Source organism: Pezoporus flaviventris, unplaced genomic scaffold (assembly GCF_033815535.1).
Source record: "Pezoporus flaviventris isolate CSIRO_AGI_PZ_B2104156 unplaced genomic scaffold, CSIRO_AGI_Pfla_v1 ptg000040l, whole genome shotgun sequence".
NCBI classification, from domain to species: domain Eukaryota; kingdom Metazoa; phylum Chordata; class Aves; order Psittaciformes; family Psittacidae; genus Pezoporus; species Pezoporus flaviventris.
Window position 1 is genome coordinate 5,436,108 of NW_026892588.1, and position 23,976 is coordinate 5,460,083.

At 35.1% G+C, this 23,976-nt stretch overlaps 2 protein-coding genes across 8 annotated transcripts in view; both read right to left on the reverse strand.

The window, feature by feature from the left end:
- The window catches only part of F13B (coagulation factor XIII B chain), a 323,209-nt gene that overhangs the window by 191,652 nt on the left and 107,581 nt on the right, over window positions 1-23,976 (reverse strand). The window lies entirely within an intron of this gene.
- The window catches only part of KCNT2 (potassium sodium-activated channel subfamily T member 2), a 134,855-nt gene that overhangs the window by 72,148 nt on the left and 38,731 nt on the right, over window positions 1-23,976 (reverse strand). For all 7 annotated transcript variants that reach the window (XM_061465548.1, XM_061465547.1, XM_061465545.1 and 4 more), the window contains exons 3-9: window positions 20,691-20,790; window positions 17,670-17,726; window positions 16,786-16,834; window positions 14,606-14,665; window positions 10,311-10,385; window positions 9,735-9,818; window positions 9,062-9,156 (exon numbers count right to left, since the gene is read on the reverse strand). In XM_061465548.1, coding sequence (XP_061321532.1) covers window positions 9,062-9,156; window positions 9,735-9,818; window positions 10,311-10,385; window positions 14,606-14,665; window positions 16,786-16,834; window positions 17,670-17,726; window positions 20,691-20,790 — 520 coding nt within the window. The remainder of the gene's footprint in view (window positions 1-9,061; window positions 9,157-9,734; window positions 9,819-10,310; window positions 10,386-14,605; window positions 14,666-16,785; window positions 16,835-17,669; window positions 17,727-20,690; window positions 20,791-23,976) is intronic.

The window sequence follows — 23,976 nt, forward strand, 5'->3', positions numbered from 1 at the left end:
TTTGCTGCCAGGCATTGAATTTTAAATGGTGAAGAAACATCCTCAACATAATCAGTCATCCGTTGTTACACATGGCATTCTATCTGCTACTGTGTTACTGTCCAAAATGATATAACATTCTCAAAGGCAACATGTGAGTAGCAGGTTTTTCTTTTTACTGCAAAGGTAAAAGAAAACGTGAAACATAATGCCTTCCTGTAACGAAAGAGATGGAGAACAGAGGTTTTTAACACTTATTATATATATAAAATTGCCCCTTTAAAGGAACTTCACCTGCTTTTATTGAAGTCCTCCCAAAACCAAATCAAAACCTAAGATTTCTTTTACCAGTATGATGATACAGTATTTCACAACCTGAAGACTGGTTGTATTCCAGATCTGTTGTGAAGGTAACATGCATAATTTGCATAAGTAACATTTACATTTTCACACAAGATACCTACTTAAAGCCTGTGATTCAGCAGCAGATGTATGTGTGCATGTGTGTTTATAAACCAATGGAAAGCTTACTAGAGAGCCCACATCCTAATAATTTGCATGTCTTTGCATGCCTGTTGAGTTTACCTCCATAGCTCCCTATGTATCAATCCCCAAAAGCTTTTTCTTTTATTTCTGCAGATGTCTTTCATGTGCTGATGCTTTTGAAGACATACATATCTCAAATACATGTTGCACATATTAAAATGTGTTAAGTTTTAGGTTGTTTTTTTTTTTGTGCAACAGAATATGGTATTCTATTTCTCTTTGACATTCTTTACGTCCTTGCTCTTTAGATAAGAGATTTTGAGATTTTTACAAAACCCCCTTTATTATACCATGGAGTTCACAAGACAATTACAGAATTATATGTTATGGCCCCAATTCTGTCCCTATGTACAGAAACAGGACAGAGAAAATTAAAGCAGGCTTTGCTAATTTGATCTTAATTTACTAAGAATTTACGTATTCTTTACAGCCAATTCTATTATCTTGTGCTGTGTTCCTGAAAAACAAGGATGGGATTAACTTTGAGGAATTTAGACTCATTTTGAGGAATTTTATGAGCTGTTTCACGTGTGTAGCAATAGCTTGATTTTATTTATGTCCTACAAAATTCAAACTATGATTGCTAAAGAAAAGATGCTATGGAGATGCAGTCTTTTAGAATTGTATTTCTAACAATCCAAATGTTATAGGACTCAAAATTATTTACTTTTTTTCCTCCTTTCGTATTGGTAATTTGTCTTTGCTGCAAGAACACCCTTTGCTGGTAATGGTATTCAATAATATTTTTACTGCAATACAAGATGTTATGATAACAAAAGCTGAAAATTGTTCTCCCAAAGGCATTTTTATAGTGCATAATATTTTGCAAAATATTGTGTATCCTGAATGCTCTCAATGCATCCTTAATGAAAAGTTGTCAAGATTATTGTGAATATTAGCAGCATTTGATATCTGAGAGATACTTACTGGGGACAACATTGGGAAAGAACCTGAGAGACATTCTATCTCCTTCTTGAGGAGGAGTTTGGTTTTTAATCTATTTATACACTTAAGTTACATATGCATATTCTGATTACTGAATTTTCAGTACCTTCTACTGCAGAAAAAAATGACCTAGAATGTAGAGTTACATACCATACGAAATATTAAAATACTGTGTGGTACAACAGAGAACAAAAACTGTGGGTAAGTTTATTTGTCTTTCTAATTTATTCAAATTTAACTTTGCCAATCTTTATCTAAATTCAGTTTTGAGCTACTGATTTTCAGGTTAATAAATGACCCACAACCGGTGCTCAAAAATCAGGAAAGGTCTGACTGTAACTTGAAAAGATCACTAGTACCTGAAGCCCTGACTCATCTTCCAAGGTGCAGTAAAACAACAGAAATCTCTCAATCATGTTGTTTATTTTCTTAATTTATTTTTTTCTATGCATATTAAAAAACTAGGAGGATTTGCTTATAAATAATCTGTTGCTGACACTCCATTTTAATGAGGCTCTGTGAGGGGCAGCTTTCTGAGCTAACATTTAGTCTTTGATTATTTCTAATTTTTAGAAGATGACAAGATGACTACAGATGTGTATCTATCTCACACTTAGAAGATAATTTAGATTAAACTCTCTAACCTTTATGATTTTGTTCTGTGGACCACAGTAAACAGGCTATTCAAACGATTATTAATTTCATTGGTGTCTGTGTCTAGTTTTAAATGTTCTATTACATCAGCTGCACAAAGATTTCCCTGCATGTAGTACGGGAAAGATGCTGACCTAATTATTTTAGAAATAACTATGTAGAAACATCTAAAAAGATTAACAAAGGAAATATTATGTCACTACCAAATTAATAACTAAAATAGCATGAAAATCACTGTATAATTATCTAGGTTTCCATAGAAACCATGTTTGATGGGTCGCCAAAAAGACTTCTGATTGGGCTTTAATACTTCTGCTCTCCCTGTAATAGACATGATTTCTGTTCTGCCTTTCACAAACAACTAACCATTTTTCCAGTAGCATGAGTCCTTATCCTATGCTCTTTAAGCAGCACTTACACAAAGCTTTTTAAGAACTCTTGAACTTGAAAAATGTAAAAATATTTTTAAAACCACAACAAATACCATGATACCAAACAACAGAAAAATACAGAAAAAAGAATAGATTCATATGTGGTAATATGTCTGTGTTATCACAACACAATAGTCGTGTAAAGATAAGCAAAGGCATTAATACAAGAAACAAGTTGGGGTCTTTATTACTTGTCATTGTAACTTTTCATTAAGTTTTCTCAAAGGCTTTGGCCCTTAAGTACTTATAATATGGATGTAAGCAAATGATCCCCAGTGCTAGCAAAGGTGAAAAAGGTGTGGCGCATTCTATAAATCCATATTCTACTAGAAACAGTTTTATCTATATTTGTTTCAGTTAAATAATCTGTATTGACAGCTATTTCTGGCAAGACTTTTTGCATGCTTCTTTTACAGCAGATTGTAGTAAAGCCACCTTTAAAAATTTCTATACCTAAGGAAAGAAAAAACTCTATGCAACATTATTTTCTCCTGCCAAAGTTGAGGGAAACATTGTCTTTGTGTTCATGCACACAGTTTTTCCCAGAAAGCAATCAGTCAGAAAAACTCTAATTGAATTTATACATTATTTGTTTGCAAATAATAAATGGATATTTAAAATATTCTCTAATTGACCTTCCAGAGGCTGCACAGCCTTTTCATTGTTCCATCACTTAAGGAAGCATTAAAGTAGTGTCTGAAGTAGACCTCAATTCTAATAGTATACACTCAGAGGAAAACTACCCAAACACACTGCCGTGATTCCAGCAATTGAGAAGCAGGACAAGGGCAGGGTGGAAGCTGGTAGAATGCATGTGCAAGGTACTTACGTGTGCTCTCTGGCCTACTTCTAGATCTATCTGTTAATGTGTGGAGAGCAGTGCATAGGAATATTTCAGAATGGAAAATAGAGATCCTGTGTTTGAAACAAGCAAGCTCCTAACAGATCTGCTTTATTTCAGAGAAAGAAAAGCACAACTGCTATTATTTCAAGACTTTGAGGGATTCTTGTCATAATTAAATAATTTATTTTGCATAATTTACAGTTACTTATAACTTTCAATTAAAGTTCTATAATATTATGGGATTTAAATTCTGCAGCTCCTGTTTAGTCTGTAAAATCCTGAGGCATCAAGTGCTTTACCACTTTAGAATCTTGGATTTGATCAAGCTGAATGACAGAATCAAAGTTTAATTTTGTGCTATTTTGGAACGCACAAAATATCTCCAAATAAACTAAGATTGGGCCTAAGCACTGAGTGCAACAAAACACAACATCATAGAGAGAAGACCCAAAAAACCCACATTTTATTCTACATTACATAATCCGCCAACACTCTTCAAATTCATCTTAATTAATGTTAGACATCTTTCTTGAAGAACTGCCATTGTAAGCTCCTGATATTATCAACACAGAAGGGCAAAGCAGCACAGACCTCCATGTGGTGATTTAGTTCCCTTTGAATCTGAATTGTGCTCTGGGGTGTCTGTCTCTGCTTATTGATAAAGAAAGGAAACAGAGCATTGAGAATGCCTTATTTACACTTAATATTACATGGGATTAACCCATTTTTGTTCTGTTGGTATTTTTCTATAGCATAGTGTTCCAAAACTGAAGGTCTTGATGTGTCTTTTTTGGACCAGATCATTGTCTGGATTTGTTTTCATCCTTACACACAACTTATTCATACTGTTTCCCCCAGACAAGAATTTTGACTGAGTAATTGTCATTGAGCATACAGTACTGGCATACTTTGTTTCTTCTGTAAATTAGCATGTGGAAACATCCTAATTTTCTGAGGAAGCTTGAAGGGTAAAAAGAATGTTCAGATTGACCTCAATGAGCTTTCGATGAAGACATAAGCAAAATTTGTGCAGGCTTCTTAGTCTTCAGTATGGAAAAAAAATACATGTCCATCTTAGTTTGTAGCCACCTTTTTCACAAGCTAATCATTCTACACTGGTGATATATGACTAATACTGATTTCAAAAGCAAAATAACTCTTAGTAGATGATTCACTGTGTCACAGAAAAATGCCTGAAATAGTCATTCACTGTTACTCGTAGTCTTGCACAGTTTACAGAAATAATTAGTATTCCACTTGACAAACAAGTGAAAACATCCATTAGCTAAATGACACAACATATACTTTGACTGAGTCTACAAATTTCACTAGAACTCTATCAGTGGTAACTGCTGAACAGTCAGAGGAGTACACATATAGTGTATTGTGTAATTGCTCTCGTTAGGAGGCCACTGAGGCATTTAAAGAAAGAAAAATTACTGGATAGCTTAACCTGTCTTTGAAATCATAAGAGGAAAAAAATGCTTGTATGCAATCTGTAAGCTCCAGATACATAGAGTTGGTTGTATGAATTTGTTGATCTGCAATGAGTACTACCCCTACATTCATAAACAATTATCATCAAAAATGAAAGAGTGGAAAAGAGGAAAAAAAAATTGGGTTTTGCTTGCTGTTTGTTCTGTAATAATGTTAAAAAATTGACAACTCTATACAAAAATACAAAAGGAGCCTTTTCCCCATTCTATTCCGAGTGCAAAGGACAACTTGAACAATGACATCTAAAAATTGTGAGATTAGCCAACTAGCTGTAAACATTTAATTTTTTTTTCTTTTAACTTTTCATCTGAAAGCTGAGTTATAAGTTGGAATGCATCTACATATGTAACCATCATTTACAAGATTCTGTTGTGGACATGTAACTGATGGGTTTGCTGATGATGCATAAGGCAGAATTAACTTACTGTGGGTTTTCTGCTAGCTATGGTATAAGTTATTTTGAAAATATTTCTTTATGGACAGGAGCAAAGTTGATGAGGGAGATCTCCTTTTATGTATTTATCACTTTAAAAAATTATTTTCTATTAATACGTCATTTTCTTGTAGCTATTGTGCATAGATCCCTCAAACTGATCTTTAAAGTAAATTTCTGTTGAAAGATGACAGCCAAATGGTAACAAATGCAATGCTGTTTTCCACACACTAGGGGAACAAGTAAGAATGTACTGAACACAGACATATCAATTTTTTTCCCTCCATTGTAAATAATCAGGACACCAGGAGGTCCAGCCAGGTTCTTCCCCAGGACCCTGGCTGCGCTGAGGCAATTCTAAGCGACTTGGACTGAACAGTTCCTCCACTTTTGAGAGAGCATAACTACAGTTATGAGTAATCAGATAGATGGATGAGGCACGTTCCTGCTCACTGAACTTGCACCCATACAACAGTCAGATATAAATATCTTATGATATAAATACCTTTTTACTCTGTAAACACAAAAGCTTTCAGAAAAGATCCTATAATATACATTCTGCAGCAAAATTGTACTTTTAGAATTATCAGTGTAGGCATGTCATCTCCTGTATCCTTGTACATATCTGGCTATTTTGTACTCTACAGAACTACAGATTTCTGTTACTGCACAAGGAAGAACACACCACTTTCACACCTCAGCAAAAATCTGCTTCTAGATATGTTAAAAATATACCCAAAATTCTGAATAGTTGATTAAAGAACAAGGGGTAATGGCTTTAAAGAGATTATGTATTTGGATTATATATATATTATGACGAAGTTCTTTACTGTGATCGAGATGAGACACTGAAACAGGATGCCCAGAGAAGCTGCGGATCCCTGGAAGTGTTCAAGGCCAGGCTGGACATGGCTTGGCTCGACCTCGTCTAGTGGAAGGTGTCCCTGCCCATAGCAGGGAACTAGATGATCTTTAAGGTCCCTTCCAAACCAAATCATTCTATGAACTAATCCCTGGAAAGTAGTTATGTTTCAGCATTTATTTGGTTCTCTCACAGAAATGACCATGAAAAGACTTAAGACTTACAAAAGTTTTCAGTTTCACTTGAAGCAGTAAGAAAGCAATTTTGCTGCACTTTCTCAGTGCATCAGTCTAACTTAACTGGTGAAAAATGGAAGTAGGTGTTGTTCTGGGCTTCACACTTAAACTTCTTATAAAATGGTGTGATCCCCGTACGAAGCTATGTGCCACCTCTTTCTATGTGTCTGATAAAAAAGCATGGTTTTGAACAGAACCCTGTGTTGTAAAGTTATATTGACTTTAGAAGTGCTGAGAAGCCAGTGTTCCTGTTGAAGCAGATGGTAAAACCAAGCCTAACCCATAACTAAGAAGGGCTGTGGTGTTATAATTTAATCCATACAGTTCCCAAAAGTCACGGGTCAGCAGGGAGGCATGGTGAGGACAGTGGTACCAAAATCACACCATGAGCATGTCCCCATGGTACTGAACAAACTTAAGGGGAAAGTGATGTGAAACTGTAGGCACCTCTATTCAAGATACTAATTTAGACTTATTAATTTTGCATTACTGAATCTATGGTACTTCATGGGCCAAGACAGTATCTCTAAATGTAACCAAAACATGATTATGAAAACAGAGCAATACTAGCTCAAAATTTTGTCTTGTGCTCCATTGCACATATGGATAAGTCTAGGGCTGGCTCACGTATATGTCTGGGGGGAACAGACATGGTTACTGCTCATTGTTGCAGAAAATGTGAAAGATCAGCCTGATGAAAGCCACCCTTAAGTGGACAGATCCAGAAATGGACCTTGCTTCTCTCAGCATGAAGAAACACATGTAAGCTCTAAATAATGTCTCTTAAAATGAAACGCTGTCTCATATTCACCATAGATGTAACATAATCAAAGACATTAAGCTAATTGATTTTCACTATTTATAGAGAATTTTTAGATATTTTTAACATATATTCTGTAATACAAAATCATATATTGATGTGTAAAAAAGTGTAAAAATGCCATTAGGTGTGTTCATATAAGCAATAGCAATAGTTGCCTACACAGAACTCAAGTCTTAGGCAAGCCACAGATGTTTGAACAACTATTCTTAGTCATTCCAAAAGTACTTTATTTCCTTAGTTATTGCATTACTGGGTGTCTTCATCCTATTTAGCTTATTTTGTGGTCTAACAGGGTCAGTACTAGGTCAGTATATAATGATCTATAATGAGCTGCTATCCACAGCTGTTGAGACCAGACATAATTACCGTAGGTAAGCTTGCCATTTTCTGCATGTTTTACTGTCAGTTATCAAAACGCCTGGTGGTGAGCATGATGGTCTGTTCAGCTGCAGTTTCCATACTTTATTCAACCAGGGATCATCACAGTGAGTTCTTTGGAAAGGCTCTTGTTAACTAGCTTACTGCAATGTGAACTGGATACATATTTTGTTCAGCAGTTCAGCAAAATACTGAGGTAGGTTAGTAAAATATGTGGAGGCATATTTACTCAAGAGTGCTTTGTATTATAAAAAATATAAAGTAAAAATTATAACCAGTTAAACATGTTCGGGAGCTAGAGTGACAGATTTTTATGCATTCTGATTTAAGTATTTTAGTCCTATTTCATGTAAAATTTCCTTTTACAGGGATATAATGTTCAATAGGAAACGTAATCTCAGAAAAAACAGTTACTGTTTAGAACTGGGAGGATTTGTCATTATGCAGCTGTGTTGCCATAAAACAATGGGTAAAATTGGACCATTTGTTTAACCACTGGCTAGAACAAGCTCCTTTTCTTGAACAAAGGACAGAGAAGGACAAGAATGGAAACGGCCATGTGTTATTTTACGCTGTTATTACTGGAAGGGTTAGGCATCACATAATAGTGGCTATCAGGAAAACAAGCTAGAGGAATAAAGTCAGAGAAAATCAAATCACTGTTTCCAAAATGACAGACCAAACTTCATCAGTATCCTAACCCAAATTCATCCTGTCTGGCAAAATAAATACAGGTGACAACCTTCCCACACAGAATCATCTCTATTCACTGCCCCCTTGTGCACTGTCTTGTAACGCATTCTTCATTAACCAAGTATGTTTCTATTTAATGCCCTCAACAGATTTTTCTCCATACTCCCCAAACTCCTATAAATTTAAGTTTTCAAGGTCTTGCCTAAAAAATTTCTTCAGAGTAACACAGTTTGGTTTTTGCACCTACCATCCACTACCGTCTAAAATCTAGATTATTAGCAGCTGTCATCTGTACTCTTTATGGGAACCTGACTTGGTCATTAGTGGTAAGGCTGAGATCTGGCATGTTTTTCTCTGTCTGTCACACCAATCAAAGGAAGGTGACCTTAGTATGGGTGCTTCTGGTGGTACTCTTCAAATTTGTGTGACTTTTCTGCTCAGATTGTGCTCTTGGTATATATGCAAATTTCCCCCAATTCTTCTTTTCTCCTGTGTTTTTGTATAACCTCTATTTCCTTCCTTAGAGTGAGAATGATTCCCTTTCCCATTCATGCACATTCTGTTTCCAAACCCAGTGTATCAGGACCCCAATAGTACCAGGTGCTAGCTGACACTTTCACTGCAAGTATATTACCATCTTTATTTCACTGCATGGTTTCCACAATGCCTGTTTTATCATCATGTAGTAAAGAAGAAAAGCCAATATGTATAATAAAAACAAAGGGGTTTTAGCCACTTACCAAGTGAAGATAAGACATAGTAAGGTAGATATTAAAATAAGGACTTGGTTAAACATTGCAGACTGTGTACGTTGGATGGCTCTGTGAAGATCGTTCTATATTAATGGGAAACAGATGTTAATTTGGGTTTTTAATTAATAAGGCATGAGCTGATTCTATAGAAGAATTATCTAGTGCCCTGATAAAATGCAGTCATTCAAATGCACTTGGAATTTGCTGATCATACAGAAGGGTGCAAAAGAGCCAGCTGTGATTCTGTGATCATTTAACTAGTTCTTTGTTCATCCTGGCACAATTCTGATACTATTCTAAGGTGCCTTAAGGTCTGTCTGCTCATGTCTAGCTTACAAATTACAAGCTGCAAGGACCAATTAAGGCACTGAGTTCCTTTCAATTGCGTGTGAATGGAAGATAGCAAAAGAGCCAGCCATTCCAACTTTCGCTTATTGGCACAGTAACAATTTTTGCTAATTGACATTTCAATTGATGTCTTATCTTTTTTTAATTTTGATGCAGAAAGCAGTTTAGCAATGCTTGCCCAGTTGTATAATCTAAATACAGATCTGGTTGGCTTCCTATTAAAGCTGGACAATGGACTCCGCTGCCACTAAAGACAATATACTAGAAAAGAAAACGGAAACTCTAAACCAGTCATCTCTTTTGTCATACTTACAATCATATTCTCTAAAGCATGCTTTGCCAACCAACAATTTAAAAATACAGGAATAAACAGGTTTCTTAGTGCTGGCCAGAAAATCTGAAAGAAAAATTAACAAATTCATTAAAAGCTCTTCTATTAAAGAATAGTACTTTTCTATTTAAGCAGCAATGAAACAATGAAACACTTGGGGAAATACTTACTACTAATGTGTTTTTACTGTGAGATACGGTTTTAAATACTATATTTTCTTCCTTTGTGACTAACTGTATTTAAGATAAACTGATAAAATAAGGACAGTTTTCAGAGATTCTTAGATTTTTACATCTATCTGGTTTATCTTATTGATTGTGCTATAGCTTGAGTTGGAGCATTTTGATTTTGTTTGTTCCCTGCTGGGGAGGATGAGGCAAGTGATTTGTATTATTACTTCATTCAAGAAGCAAACTGTCTTGTTGTTGACAACTTTCTGTTCCCACAGGCACAAATTTGTCATCCATGTAAGATTCAAATTTACTGCAATAAAAATTAAGGGTATTTGTGCAACTACAACAGTGCAGTAAGAAAATGCATTCATTCAAATATGGTTACCGTGATGATGAAAGGGACAGCATTAATTATTTCCAGGAGAAAAGGTATTCTCAGAATTTGTTCCCAGATATTTCCCTTCAAAGAAAAGAAAAAAAAAAAAATAACCACCATGTCACAGTAGGCTTATATACAGTTCTGATGAGAAATATATGCAATATTCCAATGCCACATATGGAGTCTTTCCCACTAGCTTTTTTTTTAACTAGAATTTCAGGAAGATCATTCATCTCAGATTTAAACACATATGTGAAATGTGAATATAGAACCACTCTGGCCTATTTTTTCTTACTGCTTATCATAATGTACCTCACAGGCAAAAATACATACTTTTAAATCTATATTTTCACTGGAGCAGTTCTCTGTTTCCATATGACCTTGTATTTCCTTGCTAGGACCTAGTTAGTAAGACAGCTCGAATGATGAATTCTAATTGCGGCAACTAGTCAACTCATTCTCTCAGCTAATGAAGAGCATCATTAAATTAAGTTTTCTTTTTTTTTTTCAGAGAATAACATGTTCATATTTTCTTCTATTGCATTTTTAGGTACCTTTGAATTATACACATTTTGTTTCTACTTTTTCGTTCTTGAAAGGTTAGTTTACTTTGATTTTTACATGCACACTGACACACAGATAAGGAGGTGAGGTTTGTGTCCTAAAGAATTTATCTTCATTATAATTCTCAGTTTTCAGTGACTCTTCATAGAAGTAACAGACTACCCTGCTGGGTAGTCTTTCATCTACAACTATTTCTACTTCTTTTCTTAGAAGCCTTTAAATCTTTAAAATCCTCCTTTGCAATGCTTTAGCTTTTGATCATGCCAAAGTTTTCCTTACCTTAAGGCTTATTGTCTTACAGTGTCTAAAAGCTAAAGCCCTAATACAGCATAAGATCTGCAGAGACGTATATCAGAAGGACATGCCCTGCTCAGATTTTCCCGTCAAATCTATTGTTTTGATTACCTCTGCACACAGGCAACTACCCTGTAGTCCATACTCACATTTGATAAGAATGATGACTCACTCTCTGTACAACATTCTGATGGAACTTTGTGGCAAAATATAAAGCAAAAGAAGAATGCAAATACCTTGTAATTTTCAAAGGAAAATAAACACCTTGTTTTCTCTTAATCTTGTTTCATTAGCCTCTGCATGTTAGTCACAGAGGTCTGGATATTTCTCTTTATTAATTCTAATCTGCTATTAAGATATTAGCTTATTAAGAAATAAGTATTAAAAAGAGGAATGCAGTTAAGGTCAGGAAAGATAGCATTATGCTACAGTGAGTCCTTCGTTCCTCTGCATTTGTCTTCTTTTATCTTTACTTGGTGTTTTCTCTTTCCCAACTGTTTTGGAGAGAGAAGCAAGGAAGATAATCTAGTGTTTAATATTTCAGTTAGGACTACCAGAACAAAGTTCTGTATTTCTGCCACAAACACGTCAGTACATTTCAGGGCTTTTTGGAACTTGATCTTGCTTACATGAAATTAAGATGTTTTTCCACTTATTTCAATGAAAGTGGTACTGATCTTTTAATCTGCTTACTGCTAGTTACAAGGTGCAGATAATACTACTTCTTTTCCACACCTGAGCAGTGACTGTGGATGATTAAACATCTGGATGAAAATCCTTGCATTTTTAAAATCGGGTATTTAAAATTCAGTGACTTACAGCTTTTCTAACTCTGTATATCAAAACTCCATCATAGGTAATGCAATAACAATGTAGTGCATATAGGGGGATAATACAAGAATTCGCAGTACAGCATTGCAATGACATATTAATCTTTCCTGTTAAAATAGCCATCTGATATAACCACTGAAAGTTAAACACAATCTCCATAGTATACAAAAGTCTTTTCCTATTTTTACTTTTTTACATCTGGAAGATGTAACTATAATTACAAAGGAACAAGGATTACTGTCTTCCATGTATTTGTAATTGGGGAGAGTTAGACTGATTTGCTTAATGTTAAATATTTTATGTGATAAGCAGCCCTGTAAAAAGAAGTGAAATTATGAAACTAATCTGGGATTTTATTTGTAGGAATAGTAAAATCAAAAGAAAATGTGATTTTCCCAACTGCCCCATTCTGTGTTTTCACTAATTTCTTCATTTTTACTTTTCTGCAATATAGAAATGTCACAGAATTTACTTGTGCAGGCTAAATGCCTGCATGAACGTGCACCAGGTACTTAGTGATCTGTCCAGCTGTAAAATTCTGGCTTCCACATAAAAATGCATTGTGTCTTCTGCAAAACTGCCTTTTGCAATGAGAATGTATGGTACTGATAAAAGCAGCTAAGACTGCCTGTGCACCAGAGATATAGTAGGATTGCAAGATGTCTGTCACAAATTTTGGCAATGGAAATTCCTAATGCAGACATCTTCCAGAATTTTGGCCAAGGGCAAACCCGCACATATATGGGTTAAACTGTGAGAATGCAGATTGTAAACCCTTTATTCTTGGATCCAAGTAATCAGCAGTGTAATACAGTGCTACAGTTTTTGCATTCTTCCCCATATAAAAGCAATAAAAAAAATGCAAATTCACTGTATCCTAGTAGCTTGACACACTGTTACATCTTCTGCATGTTGAATCGTTCCTCATGTGTCCTCAACCAGGTATCAGAAAGGTAAATTCCTTGGAGTATTCTTTCAAATGACTGCTATATTTATTTTACAGGTTGTTTTTGAAATCTTAGCAATGTGCATACAGATGCAAACACATTCATCTTTTTCTTGTTTTCTTTCTGGCTTGTTCTGACTTGTGCCTACACTGTAAAAGCTTTAGAAATGTTGGCATGAAATAAGTAATCTGTCGCAGATTTACATGAACCAACACTCTTTCAGTCATCTTGGCTTTACAGAAAGGCCTTACAGTGGGTGAAATATCAGCTGCTTTGTCTTCCAGAGACTTGTGTAAAACTGGGGTAAATGGCTCTATCGAAACGTTTCCAGATTCTAACTAAGAGGACAGGACCAGAGGGAAGGAGGTGTTTGCATCAGGTGGATTGCCAAAGTGCATTTCAGTACTATTATTCTTCCTTACATTACTCTTACTCCCTTATGGGGTGTGGAAATAGAGCAATCATAAAATTGCCTCAATGACAGGTATATGAAGCAAGTCAGCGTAGTAGTGCTTTACACCCATTGCACACTAAAGAGTAACTTCTTCTAGGGCCTGACTTGTCCATGTTTTTCTCATCTTCTGTACTCACTGAAATTGATGCAGACCACAGGCAGAATGGACAGGGGTAAAATGCTGCTCAATAAATTCAGGAAGAGCATAAATTGTGACTGCTCATTATTGTTTTGGATTAGATGTGTTAATTTTTGATTGCTTCTGCCTATAATTGATTTGCATTTGTAAGCCCCAACACCTAAATAGTGTACACTAAAAGGATTAAGAAGAATAATTTTTAGACAGCAGTCTTAAGCCTTTTAGCAATATTGGGCACTAGGGAAAACATTTATGCCATAATCATTTGATAAGCACAACTCTCACTTCAGTGGTGGCTCTGATAGCTACTGAATGTATGCTCCAAGATATTTTTAGCTTTAGAAACCAAGTCTTTTCATATTTACTTTAATAAGTGATATTAATATTGTTCCCCTGAAGACGCTAAAAATGCAGAGTACTTAAAACTCACTAGGATAGCACAGAACAAAATGAAGAAAACTGAATAAAATATTAGGAAAATATAACTTTTTAAGGAGAACACAAATACAAAAATATATTGTATTCACATCAGATGATTTCAAGGCATTTTACAAGGATGTTCCAATAGCACCAGAGAGATGAGTAATACAAATATGCAGGTTCCCATTTTTTTATTATACTTTTTTTTTTAAGAAAGTGTTACCTCGGCATAAGTTTTTGGTGTGTGGTTTTAGATGCCTAAAACTTGAGTTACAAATACAGTTTGACATCAATGAGAATTGTATCCACTGCATTATGGATAGACATATAAAACTGTGCACTTTAAAATCAGTATCCAAAAATGAAGGTCACTTTGAGAATGAGTTTTCAAATTACACTGTGCTAGAGGACAAAGGAAAAAAATGAAAATTTCATTTCTGACTTTCTAGATATTAGCATTTGCTCATAAATTTGGGAAATAGGCACAGGGCTGCCTGTGCCAATATGCTGTCCTCTACATGTGTCTTTTTCTCAACTTCCTGCTTGTACCTCCGTGTGGGTACAAATGCAGGCACATGGATTTCATATTGAAACATTTAACTCAGTTACATTTTGTGATGAATTATGCCTAAAAGTAACTGAAAGTACGTACCTTATAGCTTAGATAACTCAGCAGCAGAGTTTCAAAGACACTTATTAAAGCCACAGAAACCTTAAGTGATAAAATATGTGCATTAATACTGGCTTCCAAAGAATAGATGGCATTAAACATGACAATGAAAAGTAAAAGGTCATAAAAAACAGCTTTTCCATGCATCCTCTGAAACCATCTCAACTGGCAACATTTAGCATGAAGCTTAAATATTGTTATTTTTCTGACTAAAGCACAGACTCTAACTTCAGTCTCATGGCTCTTTTAAAACACTCCAGAGAGCCTACAGGGTGGCTTTTTCATGGTTTTAGACAACTCCATACACATTCTGCCAGATTGTTTCTTAAGTTTCAGCTGTTTGTTCCTAAAAGGTACTGAGATCTTTTCATGAAACAGAGAGAAGGAAGTTGTAAATAACGGAAGCTAGTCAGCACTTTACTTTTCCATAAGGATGGTAGGAATGTGTGGAAAACCAAACACTTTTCTTACCGTGTATAATTTGGAAAGTTGAAAACAGCACATATAATACAAATTAATCATTATTGATTTTAATATTTAAATGCAACTGAGATCACCTTCTGAGCCTTGGATTATAACCTTACCACTTAGATTATAAGTAGTTAGTGTATGTAGTGTGTACTTTAAAAATATTTAAATAATCAAAGACCAAAATAGTAAAAAAATTACTTAAAACTTTATACAAATAAAATAATCACAAAATTTAAGTAAGTCCTTTGCACAGCAAATACTTGTATTTTAATGTATATCATGGGAATATTCTACATCTGAAGATGTACAAATTCAGCTGGAGCCTGATGTCAAACAAGCTCAGCATTTCGGACTTTAATGGCCATTACTGCTGAAAACTTTGCAGAGTACATAATTTGCACTTACAGTATCATCTAGAATTAAAAAAAGACACTCTGAATTGGAAAATTATTAAAACATGCAATCAAAATCATGCCATTAGGGTTGGAAGGGACCTCTGGAGATCATCTCCAAGATTGGACATATTGTAGATTGTCCAATCTCCCTGCCAAGACAGGGCCACCTAAGAGCAGGTTACACAGCAACAGGTTTTGAATGTCTCCAGAGAGGCAGACTCCACAACCCCCCTGGCCATGGAAACAGAATACCCATTTGGAATATCTGTTTCTCCAAATAGGTATTACTGTTTTATATAAAATCAGGCTGTATCTCAAATAAAAACAAATCTTTCGTTGCGACTAGTGTATGTATCCTACTGTGAATGCATGCGTATATTATACATGCGTGCACATACACATAGAATCATAGAATCATAGAACAGTTACGGCTGGAAAGGACCTTTATCAAATAAAGTTATTCTAATAAGACTGGAATCGTAAGCAAATAAACCTCTCAGTATTTTTAAATTAAATCGAATATATTAATCTGAATGTCTAGGTCAAAATTTATTCAAACTGAGCATACACTAAGCAAGGAATTCAAAGATGTTTTCATCAAGAGATTTGTCCCTTAGTAAAGCTGTATATTACACAGAGGTACAAACCGCTGTAATGGAATTCCACTATGCATGGTGACAAAAGGTAATAGTATAACCATTCTGGAAGCTTAAGGAACTCTTAGTAAAAAAACACATTTCACAGGGAGAATTCCCACAATGCTGTGCACAAGTAGAAAAAAAAAAAAAAGTGTTCTTAAAATGAGCAGGCTTCAGGACACTGAAGACTGAAGAAACTTCAAATGATATCCAATCCACAACGCACTGATGTAGTGTATCTTTGGGAACATACTCCTCTAAACGTATGGGCTTCTATTTTACGAAAGTAACTTTATATTTCTAGTTTATTTAACAAGAAAGCTCATGAAGCATGTCATAAACAATCATGAAATTTAAACTCATCACTGAAGCAAACACTCACTGTTTGACTCAACAGAGCTTGATAATTCTAAGACAGAAGGCTACCTAATTCCACAGTATTTTAAGTATTAATCCTTCATATTCTAAAGCCATATAAATTTAAATCACTTAGCTCAATTTATCTTTACTTTATGCTTTTCTTGTACTTGGTCATCAAGTAGATTTCTGTGTTAATATCAACTTTTGCAAGTATCCTTTAACATAATTAAAATGCAATAAATCAATATTGTCTATAGTTATTAAACAGAAAGAGTTAAATTGGCCGTTTAAATATTACCTGTAATCCCCATAAAGGCAAGCTTCGATTCACCCAAATAATAGGAGACCTGTTTATTACAATGAGAAAATAAATATGAAATTATTCAAAATCTGATAAATGTTTGGAACAAAATCAAGGAAGAAATCTGTACATTTGAATGGAAATTAGAGCAGCCTTATTTAAACAAATAAAAAAACCCTCAGTAATAAAGATATTTAATTAGTAGCTTTCTACTGAGCATTGACATTGCCTGTATTTCTACTCCAGAGCCAGTCATTGATTTCCCATGGGAGTAATCCAAAACCAGTAACACCAGAATCTTTTAGTGGTATCACTGGTTGCTACTGCATGCCCTATGATTCCAGAAATTATAAATCAGTTTGTGCTTTTGATTCTAGAGATGCAGGGGAATAATCCTTTGTGGTAGGAAAAATAAACTTGACAATTCTTTTTTGTAAACTTTCTGCTAGCTTTGCAGCAATAAAAATGTTATCTCATAGGGGCTGTCATATCTTGGAAAAATCTCATGTTGTCTTGGCGCTTACTAAATTGAATGATAATAGGTACTTAATAAAGTACTACTGGAATCTGACACAGTAGTTTACTGGTAATCATTTATCACTAGTCATAATTGTTTTTTAAATAAGGGCATCCATTTCTTTTTCAACAAGGTCAAACACTGAGGGAATTCAGATTTTACAAGAGCATCCAATCACTGAAACAATGAAAATATTAAAGGCAGTTTTGAGTATTTAGAAACACATAATTAATTGCTTGAGGACACATCACTATTGCATGTTAAAATTCCACCATTCCAGATGGAAATGGATTTGTCTTCCTGTTTTCCTCCCCTTGCCAGCATTAGGTGGATTTTTTGTTTGCTTTTTAAATTGGGAACTCACCAATCAATCGCTCCAGGTGTGTAGTTTTGATTGGAACATCTCCGGTTTAATTCCTTACTGATAGTTGCCATCCCATTCATGCAAAGTCCATTTTCATTAGCAAATGTATTTGGGAACATGATTATAAAAACATATGGGAGCAAAAGGTTATTAATCACATAATTAAGTGTTCTATAAAATGCATGCAATAGTTTGAAACCCTAAGTAATGGATATAGACATGTTTTAAAGTGAAATAACTTTTAGAAAGTAGTTCTGTATGTGTTCTGTATTTGTAGATAAAGGACTATGAAGCATTTCAGGCTACATTCTTTTAAGATTTATTTTCAAAGGTGTTCCAATTTAAAAATAAAATAACTGAAATTACACTTACAAAAGCTGAACTAAGTGCACGTTAATATGGAGATCCAGGGAGACTAAAATCCTATGACATGAATAGGCTGGGATAGAAAGAGCACATATGCCTACCACACTCTCAACAGGAAAGACTGCACCAATCTACAGTTTATATCCTCTTGTGAGGATGTGAGGACGGCTGAAGATTTATGTAGCAGTAATTCAAGTAAGAAACTGGTGATGTCTATGGAAAAAAAACAGCTATGTATACGTGATGTTATCTTGCCTGGAACTGCTGGCACAAATCCTCCCTTCAGAGAGTCATATAAGGATGTGGGAATATATATTTGTGTAAATGATGAAAAATATCCATGTTTGCCCTGGGATAGCAAGGTCAACAGAAAAGAAAAGGATTTGCAGACCACAGATTAGTAAATGCTGTATTTTTTACTGGCTATGAGTGGGACAGGTACTAAATAGTATCCTTTAATAAGAACGCTTTATGTCTTAAGCTCTGCCCTGTACATCTGCTGTGCCTGAAGGAGTAAATAAAAGATATTAACTTCTGCAAGCATTTCAGAAAAACAGGAAATAAATCTGCAGGGGGAGTCTGTGATGGAAAGCATTCCTCCCACGACTGTCACTTTAAAAAACAACCAGGTGATGATGTTTTCTGTGGCCATGCCCTTAGTACACTGAATAGTTTCTTTCAGAAGGGTGTGACAGAGCATCTAGAAAAGATCTTTTTTTCCATAACACTGCATCTGTAAGAATGCTTTATGGCAGTAGTTTAGGTATCAACCTCTCAGGATCTCTGTGAATAAAACCAGTGACATTAGTGAGATAACATTTGGGCACAGGGATGGGTTTTCTGGCATAGACGGCTTTTAGAAGTTTAGAAACCTAGGGTCTCAGCATGCAGAAGTGACTGATCTGAAACTTCTCAGCCAGAAAAATGTTATACTGAGGTAGAACATACTAGTCAACACATCATAAAATATCAATACATAGGGAAAATACGAATATGGTCTCTGACTGGTGAATTGTCAAACATTTTTCCTTAGATTGAAGGAACATGTCAGGAAAGGTCTCGGCAATTAAGTAGTCTGCAAGATGCAGAAAAATCTTTGCATATGAATACAAAAGCACTGAAGCATACCTGTGGCAGAAATGCTGATGCTCTAATCTGTTCTGTGTACCCAAACATAATCTTGTAGTATAAAATGCTTATTTGGGCTCACTAGATTTCTCATAACAAAAAATATCAGCAACTTCTTCATGCCAGAAAATACCTATAACTAAAATTTCAAGTCTTTTGAGTTGCTGTGCTACTATGCCTAAATCACTAAGGATGGATTTTCTCTTCTCCATCACTGCTAAAGGTTTTATGAAATCTGTACTGCTCATTTCCTCCCTACACATTTTTTCTCCTTGAAGAATCATTCTAAGACACATGTGAGTAAAAAAATAGGTTTTCTGAAGTTCTTTTCCTGTGATTTTTTTTTTTCTTGGCCCTTTTTCAGATGTTCTAATTTCTCACCATAAATTTTAACAAAAAAAAAATAATTCTCAAATGCGTCTTCTATACCTCCCATTCACACATCCTTCTCTTATGCTCTGCTGAGTAAAGCTGGTATTACCCACTTTGCTTTTGATTTGATTCTTGTAAAATACAGTATTTCTCCTGTGTACTAGTTACAGTATTACTCTCCTGTGTACTAGTTACAGTACTACCCTTATCAGGTTTAACTGATTTCCAGATATTAAAATTAGAAGTCATACTTGGTCCTTTGCCTAACATTGTGTGAAGAGTGCTAGATCTATCATCCCAAGCTTACTTAATGATTTAATCTGTGCTTTGTTTCTTTCCATACTTAAGGCAAACGGAATCAAATCAAGTGAAAGCACAGTAAAATGAGGTGCTTATTAGTATCTAAAATTGAGAAGATTCAGTATATGCAGGGTAAAAATACAATTGAAGTACAGGACTGGATAAATTTTAAATATAGTTTCTTCTACAATTGGTGGTTGATTGTGTTAGACATGAACAAAAAAAAAAATCCAAAAAACAGAGTACCCAATGACCTATATAGAATACCTGACCCATATAGAATCCTGACACTTGCAGGTGTGCACAATCACACATTGTGACCACAGGACATCACGAGTGTAGAATGTACTTTTGGTCTCCCTCTCCTCTACATGTATAGAGAAAGCAGAGGGCTAGAAAATTATCATCAACGTCATCTGCATGAAAGCTCAGTTTCATGTATTTGTCTGTCTGTTTCCAGGGTTTGGGGTTTTCAGTAAAATTACTTAAGTAGAATCTTAAAACTAGTGCTGCGTAAGCAGGCAACCAGATTATTTTCAATTTTATTTTCAGAAATATGATACATTGGAATGTTATGAAATAATACTACCAAAATGTATGTTTGCACAACTATATCTGATGCACAGCATCTGAGGAAAAAGACAAGATTATTTTAGTAGTAAAATGAAAAAAGTTATTTTAGTTCCTATTTAGTTCTTATTTCCATTCACAATGTAAAACTAGCTTTATAATTCTTTCAAAATATTTGAAAGACCAAATCCCTGTAGAGAGACTACTATTCATTATATTAATTTCTGATAAGTTAAACAATGCTTTGAGAGCAGAAATAAAAAATAAAAAATCCACAAACATTACCATGCAAGTCCTTGTGTTGGATCATCCAGAAGCACACGAATTATGTATAAGAAACAGCTTAGTAGCTTGAGAGAAAAATTGAATAATCGTATTCTCAGACCTATTTTTAAAAGAAAATACAGAAATAAATTCAGGTTCTCTACGGTTTCAGCCACTTTTAAAGTAAATCTAAAAGGAACTAGAATAGCCGTGCTGCAAAAAAGCAAAGGTTGACCTAACCAGTAACATGTCCCTGATACGGGTGATGAGCGTACCATACAGAAGAACATAAAGAATAAGACTGTCAGATACGCATATAACATGTATTTCCAGGTTCCAGAAATCTCTGGGTTAAGACTCAGTCAGTTTTAACGTAACGAGCTACTCAGTCATTTGAAAACTATTCTATGCCATTCACCTTTCCTGATGTCATTCTTTGCATCTTCTGTAGTTTTACAAGTCCATTTTCTTAAAATGGGAACCAGAATTACATATGGTATTTGAGATGCAAGATACAGCAATGCAAAGATACACTTTCAACCACAGGCAGAGGATATACCATGGCAAGTATTTAAATATTAATACCTGAAAGGCTTCATGCAATAGATCCTCATACGGAATATGTTCATATTATCCCAACTTACAAAATATGAAACTGTAGTTATTTAACGTTGAAGTTGCGTAATTACGAGTCCAGGAATCAGGGCATGCATGAATGCACACGTGCATGAATACACAACTGAACTGAATCAACAACTTCTTCTATAGACTATGTGAATATTGAAATGTTCTAGCCGAAAGGATATATCATAAATGCTATCACAAAATACTACAACACTTCCCAAAAACATAGGTCTACGGCATAAATTTGAAGGATTCCTTCAAAGGCATCGCAGGGATACTTGCTTCTATTACATAGGCAATTTATTTCAGTGCTAATTGGAGCTATAATCTACTACAGTGGTACTGTTGGTCTTTTGTATTTCAATCAGATTTTTCAGTCATTAGAGGATTAGAGTTTAAATTTTTGGTTTTGTTATTAATTCAATAGTCTTATATTTTTTGCCAGTGTAAATATTTGCATCTAACTCTTGGTTTTAAGTTTTCATTCACTAATTAAGTTAAAACTGTCAGCTGACTAAGGTCAAGTGGTGGGAGGTCACTCTAAGCAACGATTTTTTCAGTCTGGTGAACTGTGAGTCCAATTCTGCATGGCTCAACCCTTCTGTCCAAAGCAGAATATCACTGACTGAGTCTTGCACAGATGCGGCTTCATTAGCACCTAGTCACTGTAAAGACAGTATCTTTTACTGCAGCGTTGCAAGTATGTTATCAGGTCTGCTGAGCTCAATATGATTATTTCTATGCTTCAAGAACTACATCTTCATTATGCATACCCAAAGCTGTGTGCATTCATTCTCTTTTAAGGAACAAACCATAATTATCTTACGGCAATATCACATACTTTTTTACTTTACTCAGTCCTAACTTCAAAATGAATGCCTTTCAGGTAAAACTGATAAATCACCCTTCGTACCTACTAATTCCCCTCCGATTAAAACATAATATACAGCAAAGACTGAAAAATAGAAAATAGATGCCTAGATGTTCTGCCATACACTTCCTGAAAGATATCTTAAGGTTTATTTCACAACACTGCTTACTACCTTTAACTGTGAAGTTGCAGTTATCACACGAGAACTGGATGGGCTTTTAGAGAGTCTTGAAATCTGTGAACTAGGGGTTAAAATCTTGTGGCCCTGACCATGAGAAGTCCCACAGCTGTTACTGGCAATTAGGTTTGTGAACATTAACCTAGTGACTCCTGCTCTCCTATCAAGAGTAATTAGCCACAGACTATTTATTACCCAACATGATTGAAGGGGTTGAAGTAGTAAATGGGTTCAGGGGTTGCAAGGGATAGGTGAGTGTGCTGTTATGCTATTTGACTAGGAAGAAGCCCAGTACTTTTCTTGGGCAATGCTATGGGGTTTGGGTTGTTGTTTTTTTGGTTTTTGTGGTGTTTTTTCTTTTTCCAGCTTTTTTGAACAGCTGCTGAATAAAACATGTATTGTTTTTCTGTACTAACCCTTTTGTGGAAGTCTGCGGGAGTATGAATGGTTGTCATAACAACAAGAAAAGCAGATAATGTTTAAAAACAAAATGAATGCACACCTCCCAGCCCCCCAAAAACACCTAACACCAAACTAACAAGAAAAGCCCATCATAATTTCTCTTCTTTACTGGTTTTCTGTTGCCTAACTTTTTCTTGGGTAAGTACAAAAGTCTGCATTTGTTTCTTCTAGGTTTTAGCTGTGTAAATGTAAAGCTTTGTGTAAAATGCTTCTGCATTGATAATGGCCTGGTTTAAAATCATCATTTGCAATATCTGTTGGCTTAAACGATAAAAGAAAATAGTGATTTTCTGATTAAAACCTACATCAGTACTAAGGGACCCATGCTCCTGCTTGTTGCCATAAAATCACTCTGAAATCTTCAATCTGAAATAGAACTACTTATGTATTCAAATAAGCTCTACAGATCTATTCTTAGCTATGCCTAAAAGTGCTTCTCCACAGGAATGGCTGTTTCCCACAGAATATAAGACAGGGTTTTCCCGACAAATGTGCTTTCAACCAAGGGTTGTATTTAACATAGATGCATAGTGCATATCATGGATTGGGTTATATATGAAGTAAGGTGATATGCTAGGTTTTGTACCATATGTGATTGGGTTGGTTATTAAGATGCAAACATGTAAGAAAGGCTTCAAGTCAATCCTATTTCAGAAGGTCACCTCTCCTAGTTCTGTATGCTTCAGCCTTTGGAAACAGGATGTGCTGTCAAAGGGAGCGTATTTAGTCACCCCTATAATAAGTAATGTAGAACTACCAACTAAATGCTCCCTCTGGCTGAAATCTTCCGTAGCCTCATAGTTGGGATGTCATGTGTGAGTTGAAAGAAATGCATTTATTCCACTGCCATAGAGATCAAGGATTCCAAATATGGCAAGGAGGGTACAGTCACCAGACACAAGGTATTTAAAATAGGTTTTCATTTATTACTTGGTTACAAAGAAAGTGTTTCATGTTTATGCTTGCTGGTTGACAATTTTTGTTCTCTATTTTACATGCTGTTAGTGGATCAACATGGTCTGCTTGACTTTGTTTTTTCTTTTCCATTCACAGCCAGATTGTTCAAGTAGCAGGGTCATTTGCACAGAGTATGTCTATGTTTTGATGCTGGTGCCTGAAACTTGTATTCGGCTACAACAGCCATAGACTGTTATACAGTTAGGAATTGTTCA